We start from the raw sequence: 15,625 nt of genomic DNA, 5'->3' as shown, positions 1-15,625 counted from the left end.
ATATATATATATATATATATATATATATATATATATACCAACTTATGAACCTGAAAATGCACGCAAAACATGCTCTTAGTGCTTGTTAGGTGATACTTTAAAAACTGAAGTGTCTTACAAAGTGTGAGGATGATAAGCGGATAAGATATTATAGGTTTTACAAAATGTATGAATAAAAAATATATTTGACCAATTAAATTAAGTACATGTTTGTCTAAAATAAATATATCACTTATTTGAAATTTTAAAATATTATTTTTTTCAACAATGTTAAAAATTAAACCAAAATATATAACTTATTATTCCCCTAGTTATCATAAAACAGATTTCCAGTTTGCTTATAACTAAGCCATTCGACAACAATTATAAAGAACTCTTTTTTTTTTTTTTTTTTTTTTTTTTTTTTTTTTTTTTTTTTTTTTTTTTTTTTTTTTTTTTTTTTTTTTTTTTTTTTTTTTTTTTTTTTTTTTTTTTTTAAGGAAAATGAGTTTAGAGAATACTGATTTTTTGGAGAACGAGTTAATAAGTAAAAAAAAAAGAAGGTTGGGATTATGTTCAAAATATTTTATCATAAGAATCTTATTATAAAAATCTGTGATTGAAAATGAGTTTTGAGAAAAAAATAGTTTAATAAAATGATTGTCTAACAGAGGCTAAGTGTAGGGGAATTACTGGGAGGTACAATGACGTAACGCTAGTCAAAGGCCTGCCTCGTGGACTTGTTTATGAGAACTTTGAGGCTGATTTCAATGGTGACTGGTGAGTCGTCTATTGTAAAATGTTCGTACAATGCCTTGACAAAAGGACCGCCGAACAGTAACGGTATTATACTATTGCAAGGCTGGCTGGCAGCAATGTCATTGTCTTTCGTGGGTTCTGATTGATTGAGAAATGTTGTTTCGTTAATGGATTTTCGTTGATAATGTATCCTTTTGCTTTCTTGGGACGGCTGGCGGATTTTTCTTTGCATCAGTTTTTGATGCATTGGTTTTTCAGTCAAACAGGCGGCCTATGCAAAACCGAAATCTGCATGAAAATCAATTAATTTATTCGTTTATGGTAGCTAGGAAGAACAAAATATTGTGGCCAGCCGCTCCAACTATGATGTTTGAGACTCAATTTCGAATTCAATCATGGTGAAAACACCAAACCACATGATAATCTCAGCTGCAAAGAAAGTTTGGTAATATAATGGAGGCCAGTGCAGGCTTAGTAGCTGGTTCTCACAACCGGAACGAACTTGTTGTGATCCGTCGCGATGGAGAGTTCTTGGTAAGTATTCAGATAATTACTACTTGGATTCGACGTAAGAAGATCCAAATTCGCTCAACCAAGATACATGTGATTTCCTCACTTTGATGCTGCTTTCAGCGAACGCCGCTAGAGCAGTTAATCAGGAAAATATGCCAGATATGTGGAGATGATGTTGGATTGACAGTTGATGGAGAGCTGTTTGTGGCTTGCAACGAATGCGCCTTCCCCATTTGTAGGACTTGCTACGAGTACGAGCGTCGTGAAGGAAGCCAGGTATGCCCTCAGTGTAAAACCAGGTTCAAACGTCTCCAAGGCTGTGCCAGGGTCGATGGGGATGAAGAAGAGGATAACATTGATGACCTCGAGAACGAGTTCAAGCAGCAGGATTTCGCGCTTGTGCCTGTAGAGCTTGTCTACGGTGCCCTGCCTTCTCAAGTCCTCCTTCTCACTGATGGTAGCACGGTAGTCTCTTGTTCTTCCCTTCCTTTTCGAATTTCTTGTGAAAGCATCCGAATTCACCAAACAATGGGTAGTTTCAGGTTGATGATATCCCACATGAACAACATGCTCTGGTCCCTGCATATGGTCGTGTTGGTAAAAGAGTTCATCCTCATTCTTCGGCTGATTACTGCCTTTCAGTTCCAGGTATCAATCTTACTCCAGATACTAGTCTAGAAAATCATGCTCTTGCTTATCTGTTCACGAAGAAAAGAATCTTGTGTACATCAAAACTTCTTCAGCAGCTCAACCTAGATCGTTGGACCCGTCAAAGGATTTAGCAGCGTACGGCTATGGTAGTGTAGCCTGGAAAGAGAGGATGGAGAATTGGAAACGGAAGCAAGAGAGAATAAATGCTAAGCATGAAAATGGAGGCAAAGATTCTGATGATGATGGAGAAGGACCCGATCTATCCTTGTAAGAACTTGAGGAACATTACTCGTGGTATTTATAGTACCAAAACCTCTAGTTTCTAATTTGTTCATAAGTAACTTAAGAGTAGAAATGTTGAAGAAGGATGTATAACCATGTTAAATATATACTAGCATTATTAAGTCCTAAAATTTAAGCAACATTAGCTAATTTATTTAGGACATTAATCCTATCTGACTTAAACAAATTCTCATGGCTGAAGGAAGTGGGAATTGTGGTCTTAATTTCTTGATATATAAATCAAATGAATATTTCCCGAAGCCAATCTTCTTCCTTGGTTATGTAAGGTGTATTTAATTTGGGAAAGCAAACAAACTCAGGCTGGAGTTTAGTGAAATAATAGCAGCTTCTTGTTGAAAATTTTGATAGCTACTGATATAGGACAGCCTACAATATAATGGTGTGGAGCTTAGTAAGATACCGTAAGCAAAAGTTGAGAGAAACAATTGGGTTAATTTGTTTAGATTTCATTCAAATGAAGATATTTGTTTTCTTTTCACATTCAACACCTGATGCTATAGGACTAGGAAAGTTGGTTCATTTTCAAACACCTGGGCTTGAGCTTGGTTAGTTAGTTAGTTTGGTGTTAATCAAATACTTGAACTGACTTTGTATGTTTTGTGTACATGTGACCAGGATGGTTGAGGCTAGACAGCCACTATCAAGAAAAGTACCGATTCCATCAGGTCAAATCAACCCTTATCGAATGATAATTATTATCCGTCTTGTAGTTCTCGGATTCTTCCTCCATTACCGAATCACGCATCCAGTGAACGAGGCATATGCACTGTGGCTTGTATCAATTATATGTGAAATTTGGTTTGCAGTTTCATGGATTCTTGATCAGTTCCCAAAATGGCTCCCAATTGATAGGGAAACCTACCTGGATAGATTGTCTTTAAGGTTTATAGTCATCCTCTCTTCTAACATTTTCATACTATAAATTATCTGTAATCTTGATTACTATGATATTCAGGTACGAAAAGGAGGGTCAACCTTCTGAGCTTTCACCAATTGATATATTTGTGAGTACAGTAGATCCCTTGAAAGAACCCCCTTTAGTCTCCGCAAACACGGTGTTGTCAATTCTTGCAGTAGACTATCCTGTAGAAAAGGTGTCCTGCTATGTGTCTGATGATGGAGCTGCCATGTTGACGTTCGAAGCCTTGTCAGAAACAATGGAGTTTGCACGGAAATGGGTACCTTTTTGCAAGAAATTTAATATTGAGCCCAGGGCACCTGAGTGGTATTTTGCTCAAAAGATGGATTATCTCAAGGACAAGGTGTTGCCTTCATTTGTGAAGGAGCGACGAGCTATGAAGGTAGGAATTTACTATATTGGATGCAATGCGTGGATTTCAAATTTAAATTAAAAGGGATGGATTATCGTCCAATGGAACCCAATTTTTTGACTTCATTTATTTTCTAGTATGATCATGTTTACGCTCTTTATGTCTTTGTAGAGAGAGTATGAAGAGTTCAAAGTTCATATTAATTCTTTGGTTGCTAAAGCGCAAAAAGTTCCAGAAGAAGGGTGGACAATGCAGGATGGGACCCCTTGGCCTGGAAATAACGTCCGAGATCATCCTGGAATGATTCAGGTAATTTTATTATTAAATATGATAATGAAATTTATCCTGATATTAGATACCTGACTTTGTATAATTGGAAATAAGGAACTTTTCAATCTTTCTTAGGTATTTCTAGGCCAAAGCGGGGGGCAAGACACTGATGGAAATGAATTACCGCGTTTGGTATATGTCTCCAGGGAAAAAAGACCTGGTTTTAATCACCACAAAAAGGCTGGTGCAATGAATGCACTGGTAAGTTCCCTGTGAAGAATATATTAGCTATACTCATCGACTTTGTGAGAAGATTTGGTGTTGAAAAATCGACTCCAATTGGTGGAATTCCGGGCTCAGTATACCAATCTCAACCTTATCAATACATCCAAGCAATCACGACCCAAAACCTTAAACCTCTTCTACACTCCGGTTGCTCAAGATTTGTACCCATTTAGGACACAAAAATGACGGTGTTAGCAACCACAAAGGCCAGAGAAGAACAAGAAGACACGGCCAAGGAGAAGCACAAAGCAAAAGAGACAGACTCGTTTTTTTTTTTCTCAAAACACAAGACAAGACAAACACGTGAATGACAAAAGACAAAGGGGGCCAACTTATATAGGTTAGGGCATAGAGATGAGCTAAACGAGAAGCACAAAGCAAAAGAGACAGACTCGTTTTTTTTTTTCTCAAAACACAAGACAAGACAAACACGTGAATGACAAAAGACACGGCCAATTCAAATATGACAAGTGGGCCAACATACAAAAACCATCCAATGAGTGTAGAAACTGGGCTATGAGCAACACTAATTAATTATGTTGCTTCCAATGTCCCAAATAATTTTAGGGTCGAGTCATCAATCCTAGGTGTCAATATTTATTTTATCCGATGTCGGTATAACATCATCGCCCGAATTATTGGGTATCAAAACCCAACATTTGGTGAGAGTACTAAAATCATATTTTGTTGGAAAAAATTCCAACTTTGGGGCCACACATGTACATTTATTAGAATGTGTGGTGCTATTTTAAATCAAATATAGTCGATAAAGTGATCCATTGGATTTAATTTTGGACTATTGGGTATTAAATTTTATGGGATTAAAGTGTAGAGACCAGAAGGTGTTATTTTGAATTGATGAGGGGCCAATTTGAAATAACTTAAAGTTAATAACTGCCAATAGCAGTTATTTTAAAAGTGGTTATGGTCCCCAATTTGAACGTGATTTTCTTTGGAAAATATCTCTGCATCCCCATCAACAGAGACTTTGAAGAAAACCAAAAGGAAGGAAAATCACGTATCAATTGGAAGATCAAAACCCAATTAAAGCAGTAAGATTCATGGATCAAGGTATGTTTCCGCACTTTTTGTTGTCTCTTTGATTTCAACATGGAATTTATGATTTTATGGAAGGATTTTATGAATATGGTTCCTTTCAAATTTATGCAACATATTTGACTCATTGTCTTCGCCTTCATGTAGCCTAACCACACAAATATTAATTTTGTTTTGTGCTTTTATTTTCACTAGAGCTCTATCCATTGCATTTGCTTTTTATCCGATGTCGGTATAACATCATCGCCCGAATTATTGGGTATCAAAACCCAACATTTGGTGAGAGTACTAAAATCATATTTGACTCATTTGTCTTCGCCTTCATGTAGCCTAACCACACAAATATTAATTTTGTTTTGTGCTTTTATTTTCACTAGAGCTCTATCCATTGCATTTGCTCTTTTCTCCTTTTTTTGCCAATAGTCATACAATATAGATAACTAGGGGCTTGTTTTTTGAGCAGGTTCGTGTCTCTGCCATTCTCACCAATGCTCCTTATTTGTTGAATTTGGATTGTGATCACTACATCAATAATAGCAAGGCTCTCAGGGAAGCAATGTGCTTTATGATGGATCCTTTGTTACGGAAAAAGGTTTGCTACGTACAGTTTCCCCAGAGGTTTGATGGAATTGATAGGAGTGATCGATATGCTAACCGGAACACTGTGTTCTTTGATGTAAGCATGCACTTCTTTAACGTGATTGAAGGCACCTATTTTGGTTTGCCTCTTCATACTTGTTTTTGAAATTTTTTTCCTAGCGTCTAATTTTCGTCAGTTGAAATCACCAGATTAACATGAAAGGCCTGGATGGGATACAAGGGCCTATCTATGTTGGGACTGGCAGTGTGTTCAGGAGACGAGCATTTTATGGTTATGATGCCCCAAAGTCAAAGAAGGCTCCTGGAAGAACCTGCAATTGCTTGCCTAGGTGGAGTCTTTGTTGTTCTGAAAGTAAGAAAAAGAAAGCTAAAATGGCTACTTCTGCTGAGAAGAAAAAGGATTCTAAAGACAATCTGAAGACACAATCACTTACTTTGCAGGAAATTGAAGAGTCCATTGAAGGTTATTCTCATACATGCAATAATAATACATGAGACAACTAAAGTTGAAAACTCACTTGGAATATTTCTCTATTGATATCTGTCGAGTTAACTAGTTGAATTGGCAATTGTTGACAGAAAATCATCCGCCGCAAGTAAATTTTGCATTTTATACTTGTATTAAATCTTAAGCGTGAGTACTTTTTTAATGCTTACGTATGCAAAATGATTAGAATTATCTAGAATATTGACTTGGTTCTGTAACATCATTTATCAATAATATCGATTTAGCTCATTGTTATTTTGCAGTAACCGAGAGTGAGAAAAAACCTGTGCTTCCTAAGGAGAAACTAAAGAACAAATTCGGTCAATCCTCTGCTTTCGTTGCGTCAATACTAATTGAAGATGGTGGAATCCTTAAAAATGCTAGCCCTGCCTCTTTGTTGAAGGAGGCCATTCATGTGATTAGCTGTGGATATGAAGACAAGACAGACTGGGGAAAAGAGGTAGCATTACTAATTCTTTTGCTTGCTTATTTTATTTCTGCATTTTAGTGTCTTAATGTTGTTACATTTCATCTTGAAGAACTATCAAAAGAACACAATTCACCCTTCCGGTGTAATTGATGAATCGCTTGAAATTATATACTCTAGTCATATAAGACTACACAAGGTAGATTTTTGCCTTAATTCATCCTTGAATTAATGAAATAGCAGTGTTTTTTGCCATTCATTCTGCAAAATGTTGGTGTTTATCCTTTCATTGTATCTAGGTTGGGTGGATCTATGGTTCTGTTACAGAAGACATTTTAACTGGTTTTAAAATGCACTGCCATGGATGGCGATCTATATATTGCGTCTCCTCAAGACCAGCGTTCAAAGGTTCTGCACCCATAAATTTATCAGACCGACTGAATCAAGTTCTCCGTTGGGCCCTTGGTTCTGTCGAAATTTTTCTAAGCAGGCACTGCCCGCTCTGGTACGGGTATGGAGGAGGTTTGAAATGGTTGGAGCGTTTGTCCTACATTAACGCAGCAATATATCCGTTGACATCAATTCCCCTGGTGGCTTACTGCACCTTGCCTGCCGTATGCTTGTTAACGGGACACTTTATAATTCCTGAGGTATGGCTTCTCAACTATTCCTGTCAACAAAATTCGTATTTTGTATATGTGACATCAATTTGAATCATTTGCTTTTGCAGCTTAGCAATTCTGCTAGTTTGTGGTTTTTGTCCCTCTTTATCTGTATATTTTCGACTAGTATCCTGGAAATGAGATGGAGTGGTGTAGGCATCGAGGATTGGTGGAGAAACGAGCAATTTTGGGTCATTGGAGGTGTTTCAGCACATCTTTTTGCAGTCTTTCAGGGAATCTTGAAAGTACTAGCTGGTGTCGACACGAACTTCACTGTTACTTCAAAAGCAGGAGACGATGTAGAGTTCTCCGACTTGTACGCATTCAGGTGGACGACATTGCTCATTCCTCCGACTACCCTTCTGATATTAAACCTGATTGGAGTAATTGCTGGAATTTCTAATGCAATTAATAATGGATACCAGTCTTGGGGACCTTTGGTGGGTAAACTGTTTTTTGCCTTCTGGGTTATAGTACACTTGTATCCTTTCCTTAAGGGTCTACTCGGACGCCAGAGCCGGGCACCTACAATCATCATTGTCTGGTCAATACTACTTGCTTCAATACTTTCACTTATGTGGGTTCGAGTAGATCCATTCTCGGCCAGGTCTGATGAGCCTGTATTGGAAGAATGTGGGTTGGACTGCAATTAGTCGAACTATTCGCATGTGTCCGGACATGGATTCTTACTGAGTTCATAGCGAAGATTCCAGTCGTTTTCGAGTATCGTGAAAATTAATCCTTCGAAGAGGTTTCTCAATCTAGTTTGTCATGTATAGTTTGCGCTTGAGTGCTTGCTGATAAATGATGGTTACTATCTATTGGCAATTAAGAGAGCACCACATCAAGAAAGTGCATAGGAATTGATATTTACAGATACAGATTGGATTATAAGACAAGTATTGCATACCATTCACATGTTTAGTAAGCTGAACTCGAATTTAACGATCGGGATTATACACAAGAAGAGACCTATCAAATACTAAATACTAATATATGGTAGTGTTTTTTTATCTTTGCCGTAATAACTCTATGAGAACGTATTACGCAGTTAGACGTTGCCTAGATTCATGTATGATCCAAAAAGCACATCTAGTCACAAATACATATTTCGATTGCCCCCGCAACCTAGAGTTTAAAGAGTGCCCAAGAATATTAATATGCAATTATTTTGGTACAACATTGTCTCATTATTTAATTGTTGGAAATTGGTTAGGAAGATTTGGTTTTGAACAACTTTGATCAACTGGTTAAGCAAGATTAGTCGATTATGGGGTAGGACATATTCAATTCCGTGAGTAGATTATTGTAATTTTCTGGCATATCTTAATCAAACCCTTAGCATGGGCTCGATGCCCTCTTGTATGGTCTGAGGAGGCTTACTTAGAACCAATTTTGGTTGAACGAGAAATTAAGCCCAAACATGAAACGCTTACCATGTGAAAATTGTCGGAATTACGATAGTAACAAAAATTTATAGAAAAGTCACGTCTTTGGATAAAATTGTTTAGAATGTCCAATTCCAATTGCAAAATTTACACACTTTATTTTATCCTTGCATTATCATATTCCTAAATATTCACTTCATAATAATCTCTACATTCATTTTGAATTTGAATTTCATATAGAGAGAGTTCCAAATATCAATAGATTCACTAGTCTAAGTAATTTAAAGGGCTCCTCTTGCATGATGTGATCGTTATATCATGGGAGATGAATAATAGAAAATTGTTAATATATGTGAGGGACATTATTGTTTTAAGAAGAAATAGTCAAACCCTTGCTTCAATCTATTTCATGTTATGAATTTATATAGCCATGATTTATTCTTGACTTGTTCTCAATAATGTTAAAAAATGAGGAGAAAATAGTTACAATTTTTTCCTTTTTACATTACATTGCTTACCATAGTGAAAAACGTAAAATTTTGCAAGCCATAAATAGCCCTTGTTTGAGTCCCATTTTAAAAAAAAATGCAATAATAAACGATGTTTTGATATCATTTCAACCACACAATTTTCAATAAAATAATATTCGACATAAATCCAAAATTTTTCCTTATTTCTTAACCACACATTTTTCATCAATATACTATTCAAAAATGCATTTTCCCCCCTCAAAATGGGACTCAAACAAAGGCATAATAATCTACACTTAGTCCATGTTTGTCATCCATTTTCTCAAAAAATGGTTTTCTCAAACTCATCTCAACTACATATTCGCACAATAAAATATTTTTCATGTAAACCCAAAATTTTTCCACTTTTTTAATATACATACTCCGAAAAATTACTAATCCCAAACTCAATTTTCTCAAAAAAATCTTTTTAATTTTTGTCAAGCAAGGGCTTGAGTTCACTCTTGCTTGCAAGTGTGAGCGAATGTGCTGAGAATCTCATAGGATATTCTAAGTCGATAAGATGAGGCAATGTTTCAAGTGTTCAAAAGTCTCAAAATCTATTTCCGTGTCTATAAATAGTCGCGTACTGTAATCAGATGAGGGTAATTACAATGTTTTTAATTCTCCCGCACTCGCACTCGCACTCAATATGTTGTTATCATCTCCTTTTAGCGTCGCACTCACACTCAATATGTTTTCAACTATTCCTTTTACTGATTTGAGTGTTGGAGTGCATACAATAGTGACTTCTCGCGCTCTTTTTTGTATTTGGAGAGACTCGGGACTTGTGTGCCTAATGCATGCATTCCAAGTTTGCGAGTAATATGTAATTGGAGATGAGTGAAGGCGGAATCTGTTGACGCCTTTGAATCCCAACCAAATTAGAAGGTCTAATAATTCTCCTTCAGCTGAAATTTTCTGAATTACTTTTGTTCACTTTTTCGATAACTTGAAAGACTTTTAGGCTAGAGAGAGCATGGAAAATTAGGAAACAAGGTTGGTAAGAAAAGAAATGGGAGAATAAGGTCAAAGAAGAAATAAAAAATGTGCTAAGAGTAGTACTTACCGAAATTTTTTTACTGAATTGTTATAGAATTTCACCTGGCACATTATCTTTGGTTCTTATCGAAAATCACAAAAAAAGGGCACCATACAGGTGCTACCGCCTGTGAGAAAAACCCACAAGGTATAATTCTTTCTGAATATCATACTAAAGGGTACTATTTTACGGAAAATTAGCGAGTAATTTTGTTCCTCTTACTTGGTCATTTTAAAGCTTTCTTTCTTAGTGCCACAACGTGGTACTCATCAGTCTTTGGAAATAATAAATAAGTTCCTTGCCTCTTTATAATTATTTTTATTTTTATATTTGGGAAAATTGAAATATTTATTAAAAAAGTGAGTGGTTTGTGAGCCCAGCTTGCTAACCCACTAGCTGATCCTGGCTTGTCTACCAAGCTCAGAGTCGGGTCGGCTGCAATTTGTCAACAGACTAAACAATAATATCTTGGAAAATAGCATCGAGCTGTAGGTACAGAAAGAAAATTTACAAATATTTTACAAACTACTCACTATGATGGGGTCGACATTTTTTTGGCCATTTTTTAATACATCGGGCCCACGTGGGCTCGACTCCATGAGACTCATTTGTAGGAGCTCTGTGAGTTTCACTTCTGTACGTCCAGTTTAATTCTGGAAAATAACAGGTGGGTTCTGCACTATTAACAAATTATTGGGGTATCAAGCAGAATATAAAAAATGATAGGGGTAATTCGCAATATTTCCAAATTCGAAACGCCAGTCTATAAACTGGCAATTTTTTAAAATGGCTGAATAATTGATCCAATTTTCCACAATGGCCTTTTCTATAAGAAATGCTATTTTACCCTTACTATAATTATTTGCAAGATATATCTTATATCTTTAAGGATTTATTAATCAGGACCTATATCTATATTTTTCAATCTTTCAAACACCTTTAAATATTCTGTGTATTTTAGTAGTTCTTCAAAGATCCTAAGCTGACCTTTCTTGGTTATATATCCTCGAACTAATTCTTCTGAAATTTCTTCTTGTATATCTCTATGTTTAGTTATAATATCCTCTATCTTTTTTATCTCTTTACTAGTTCCTACAGAATTAAATCCTATATTATTTTTACAATTATAATCTATATCTCTATATATTTCTTCAATTTTTTCTTTGCTAACAGGAAATATATCTTCAGTCTTTTCAGCTAATTTAAATAAAAACGAAACATCTTTTTCATCTAAAAATAATATGAAATTATTATCATTATTAGAAACAGACGTGGATGCTTGTGAATTGTTCATCAGAATAATTAAAGCATAAGTATGTAAGAATAAGTAAATAACTTACAGTAATCAAATGGAAGTAAACAGGCTTTCCCTCCAGTATGCTTTTATAGATGCTTTGCATGTACTTAATCAATCTTCTGAATCAAGTAAAGATTAAAATGTTTTTTTGAAATCATTTGGGTCCACAACTGCTTTCGCAAAAGATTTTTCAATTAAGGTTGCATTTCTCACTCTAGAAAACTAGCCATGTTTCCACAGACGCTATCTCACAGTATCCAGAGTCTCTGTTTTCACCTCTATCCAAACTCTTTTCAGAATCAAGTTCCTACTTAGAACGGAATTTTGAAAGATAACTTACACACAAGGTGCTACAATTTTGTTAGAAAATTGTCTTTTTCCCCGAAACCATCCTTCAAAGACAAGTACTTTGGCATGGCTAACATCCATTCAAAATCAATGTTTTGAAATCTTTTAAAATCTCTATCTGTACTACCGAGAAATTATGAGAAATTTAACGAAATCCTTTTATGAAAGCTTTGTTGAACATAACAAACTTTACTTTGATATTCATAAACTGAAATAGTACATACTTACAATCTATATTTACATACTTTTGGTACTCACCTTAAGAAGTTTAGAACTCCATAAGTGATTACCTTATTACACGCTTTACTATCTTCAAGCTATTCAATATTTTTCTGAATACAAGTGATGTATACAGATTACAAAATATATCTCTCTAAGATGTGTTTCCTCCGAGTGTTTAACAGATAAGTTATTTCGAGATGTCCTCCTTCTTCCTCCTTGCCAGAAGCCTTTTGGAATCTTATCTTGACAGGTGTTTTTTCCCTTTCTTTGTTGGGTAGCTAGGCCATCTTATCTCCACCGAATTTTTCATTATCTTCTTGCTAAGTGGACCTCTCCTTTTGATATTATATGCCTTATCTTTTGAGTTTGTCTGCCATTTGTGACAAATGGTGGGGAGTAGTCACAATTATGAAGACTTTTCTTGCACTATCTTCTGTCTTTTAGTAGCCACAGTTTTTCTTTAATAAATTTCTTTATTAAAGTAGTGATAAAGGGCTACTTTTGTCACCATCACTTTTTCATTTTCGAATCAAATAATTCTACAGGGAATTCTTCACTATTAAGAGATGTTTGACTCATATCTTCAACAACACAGTATTCACAATGGTGATCACTGTAGTTCCAGAGTAATTTGCATAGTTCTTTAGCCACATCTTCTAATCTATGCACTTGGTTAGAAATAATTGCAGACAATAAATGATCGAGATAACAAATATCTTCTTCCCTGGTGGCCATCCTTGCATTGGAATAGATAATATGATCTTCAAATGGATAAACCCATATTTTTTCTTTCTCAGTAATTATCTGAGTTACATGTTCAAATATCTCTTTGTACCCTTTTGCTCTTTTGTAGGGCATCATATTTAGAATATCTTGATATCCATTTTTAACAACCTTTTAATTGGTTGGTGAAAAATGTTGATTTGTAAGTCCCATTTTTATCACATGGAACGATAGATGCATATATTCAAGAACGGGATCTCATTCCATGGTTGCTGAATGGAATCTGATATATATATTTGTTGTCTTGACGACTTCAGTATATCTTTTAACAGCTTTCCTGATGTTGGCTGGAAGTTAAGCTATCTCTTTGAGATCTTTGCTAGGATATATACAAAATATATTTCCTATCTCAAAACAATTTCGTACCCAATTGGCTGGTGCTCCTGGATAAAAATTTATCTTGTTGTATTTTGAATAGTGGAGAGTCTTCATCCACTTTCCAATCTCCAGATACCAATCTGATAAAATATTAAAAATAACAATAAAGAGTGTTACTTCTTCATGGTTATCTTTTCTGGGAATTTTTGTTTCATGGCATATCTTAATAATATTTTTTTGGATCTATCATTTCAATAGAAAGTTTAGATTGAGTTTGGCTCTGTGAAGAGCTACCTTCTCTTTTGATATCTTGAATATCTTTATTACCAGTAATAGGTTCAAGTTTTCCCTGTGAAGGGGTTCCTATTACGTTCTTTTCTTTCCCTTTATCCTTGGGAAGAACACTAGTATTCACAAGTCCCTGCAAAGGGATACTAGATTTGGTACAAGTAACTTTTGTCTCAAGGGCTATATTTTTTTCTCGAAGGCTATCTTGGACATTTTGAATTTGTGTTTCCAAATAGGAAACTTTTATCTCAAGTATTTGGACTTTTGTCCTTAATTGTTCTAACTCCAATCCTGCTAAGATAATCAGGAAGAAAGTTAGTTTTACCTTTTATATATTCAATATCAAATTTGAAATATGAAAATCAAATTTGTATCCTAATAATATATCTATTGGCAATAGACGGATCAACATTATTTTTCAAAAATGTTTTAACTTGAGTATTATCAGTTCTAATCAAGAACTTCTTTGGTAATAGATAATCTTCATATTTCTGAATTCCTCTTTTTACAGCAACGAGTTCTTTCCTATTCGTCTCATATCTTGTTTCAACTTTTTTGAATGTTCCCGATGTATAACCTGCAAGTATCTTGGGACAAGAACAATTCTTTTCACATTTATATTCTTTATGATTCTTTTTAACTTTTAATACTGCTCCCCAGTAATTATCTGAAGCATCAGTTTCAAGGATAAATAAATATTCTTCTTGTGGTATTACAAGTTTGGGTAATACATTTAACTCTTCTTTTACTTTCCTTATATTTTCACAATCTTGTTCTTCCCAAGATCACATTATATTTTTTCTTAATTTTGGAAGAAAATAATTTTTCAATTTGGCACAATTTTCAATGAATCCTTCAGCATAATTTAATATACCAAGGAAGTTTTGTAATTGTTTTTTATCTTTGATTTTTTCAAAAAATTCTTGAAATTTTTCTCCAATATGAGATGGCAATTGCAATTCTTCTTCTTTTATAAATAATCATAAAAATTCTATTTCTGTTTTAACTATCTTAGCTTTCTTTTGAGAAAGTATAATAACATGTTTTTTCATAATATAACAAAATTTATCAAGATGTTCAATATGTTCATCAATATTATTTGAATGAATAAGTAAATCATCTACATATGCAATACAGAAATGAGTAATTGGTTTTATTACCTCATCCATTCTTCTTTGGAATATTTGTGGTGTATTTTTCAACCCAAATGACATTACATTCCATTCGTATTGTCCTAAAGGATCGGGGGTACTAAATGCAGTTAGTGGTTTACTTTCTTCTGTAAGCATGATTTGCCAAAACCCTGACTTACAGTCAAATTTTGAAAATATCTTTTTGTTCTGTACTTGTTTAATAAAAGTGTCCTTATTTGGCAAGTAGTATCCATCAAATTTAGTAATTTCATTTAATTTTTTGTAATTTATCACCATTCTGGTTTTTCCTCTTTTTATCTCACTATGTTTTCTAACCATAAAGGCTGGGCTACTATGTGGACTTTTACTAGGCTTAATTAACTTGGCTTCTAGCAATTCTTTTATCTGGTCTTTAAATTCTTTTTAATCATCAACACAATATTTCATGGGTTTGACTCTAACAATAGTGTCTGGATTGGTTAATTCTATTTTTGCCTTTACTTTGTCTGTATTTCATTTTTCTAATGGATTTTCAGAATATGTTTCAGAATTTTTTCTTTCAGTTTTTCAATTCTATTTTTTGTTGTCATTTTTAAGACTACAATCCATCACGCTGGGTTGAGGAGCTCTGATAGTTTATATCTGTATATGCAATTATAATAGTTTTATTTATTTTTGGTGTAAATATTTTATGTGCACAAGGTGTTGTGAACATATACTTATCAATATATTGTGTAAATGGTGCATATTTTAATAGGAAATTTTGTCATAATAAAATATCACATCCAATTGTGGTTGACATGTTTATTGTATCAGCAAATATTTCTCTAAAGAAAATTAGAAAAGGTACTTGCGTAGCATATCTGCTGTATATTACCTTATTTCCACCTGCTGTTGTAGCTGTGACTATCTTCTTTGAATTGTATATCCAGTATTCAGATGGTAGTACACTTGGTAAGTATAAGTTTATTGTACTTCCTATATCTAAGTAAGCATGGAATTTAATTTTACAATAGCTTTTTATATTAAGTGTA

At 34.4% G+C, this 15,625-nt stretch overlaps 2 protein-coding genes across 5 annotated transcripts in view; both read left to right on the top strand.

Moving 5' to 3' along the window:
* Nucleotides 1-870: 870 nt before the first annotated feature.
* LOC111407373 (probable cellulose synthase A catalytic subunit 3 [UDP-forming]) lies at nt 871-8,175 on the top strand. Of its 4 annotated transcripts, none has more exons than XM_023036792.1 (14): nt 871-1,272; nt 1,372-1,716; nt 1,794-1,899; nt 1,998-2,169; nt 2,821-3,087; nt 3,161-3,506; nt 3,648-3,785; nt 3,882-4,007; nt 5,551-5,763; nt 5,877-6,150; nt 6,438-6,634; nt 6,714-6,800; nt 6,901-7,251; nt 7,332-8,175. In XM_023036792.1, the coding sequence occupies exons 1-14, from the start codon at nt 1,192-1,194 to the stop codon at nt 7,914-7,916; spliced, it is 3,288 nt and encodes a 1,095-aa protein (XP_022892560.1). In that variant the 5' UTR covers nt 871-1,191; the 3' UTR covers nt 7,917-8,175. The 4 variants fall into 4 exon arrangements, with proteins under 4 accessions (XP_022892560.1, XP_022892559.1, XP_022892562.1 ...); XM_023036791.1 differs by having other exon boundaries at nt 1,995-2,169; XM_023036794.1 differs by lacking the exon at nt 3,882-4,007 and having other exon boundaries at nt 1,995-2,169.
* A 4,460-nt stretch (nt 8,176-12,635) lies between these two features.
* LOC111408352 (mRNA cap guanine-N7 methyltransferase 2-like) overlaps nt 12,636-15,625 on the top strand; it is a 12,714-nt gene continuing 9,724 nt past the window's right edge. Inside the window, exon 1 of the mRNA XM_023038120.1 lies at nt 12,636-12,695. Coding sequence (XP_022893888.1) covers nt 12,636-12,695 — 60 coding nt within the window. The remainder of the gene's footprint in view (nt 12,696-15,625) is intronic.

The sequence above is a fragment of the Olea europaea genome, chromosome 13 (genome assembly GCF_002742605.1).
Source record: "Olea europaea var. sylvestris chromosome 13, O_europaea_v1, whole genome shotgun sequence".
In the NCBI taxonomy this organism is placed as follows: Eukaryota; Viridiplantae; Streptophyta; class Magnoliopsida; order Lamiales; family Oleaceae; genus Olea; species Olea europaea.
Note: the sequence above shows the minus strand (reverse complement) of the source record. Positions and strands in the feature narration are given on the sequence as shown.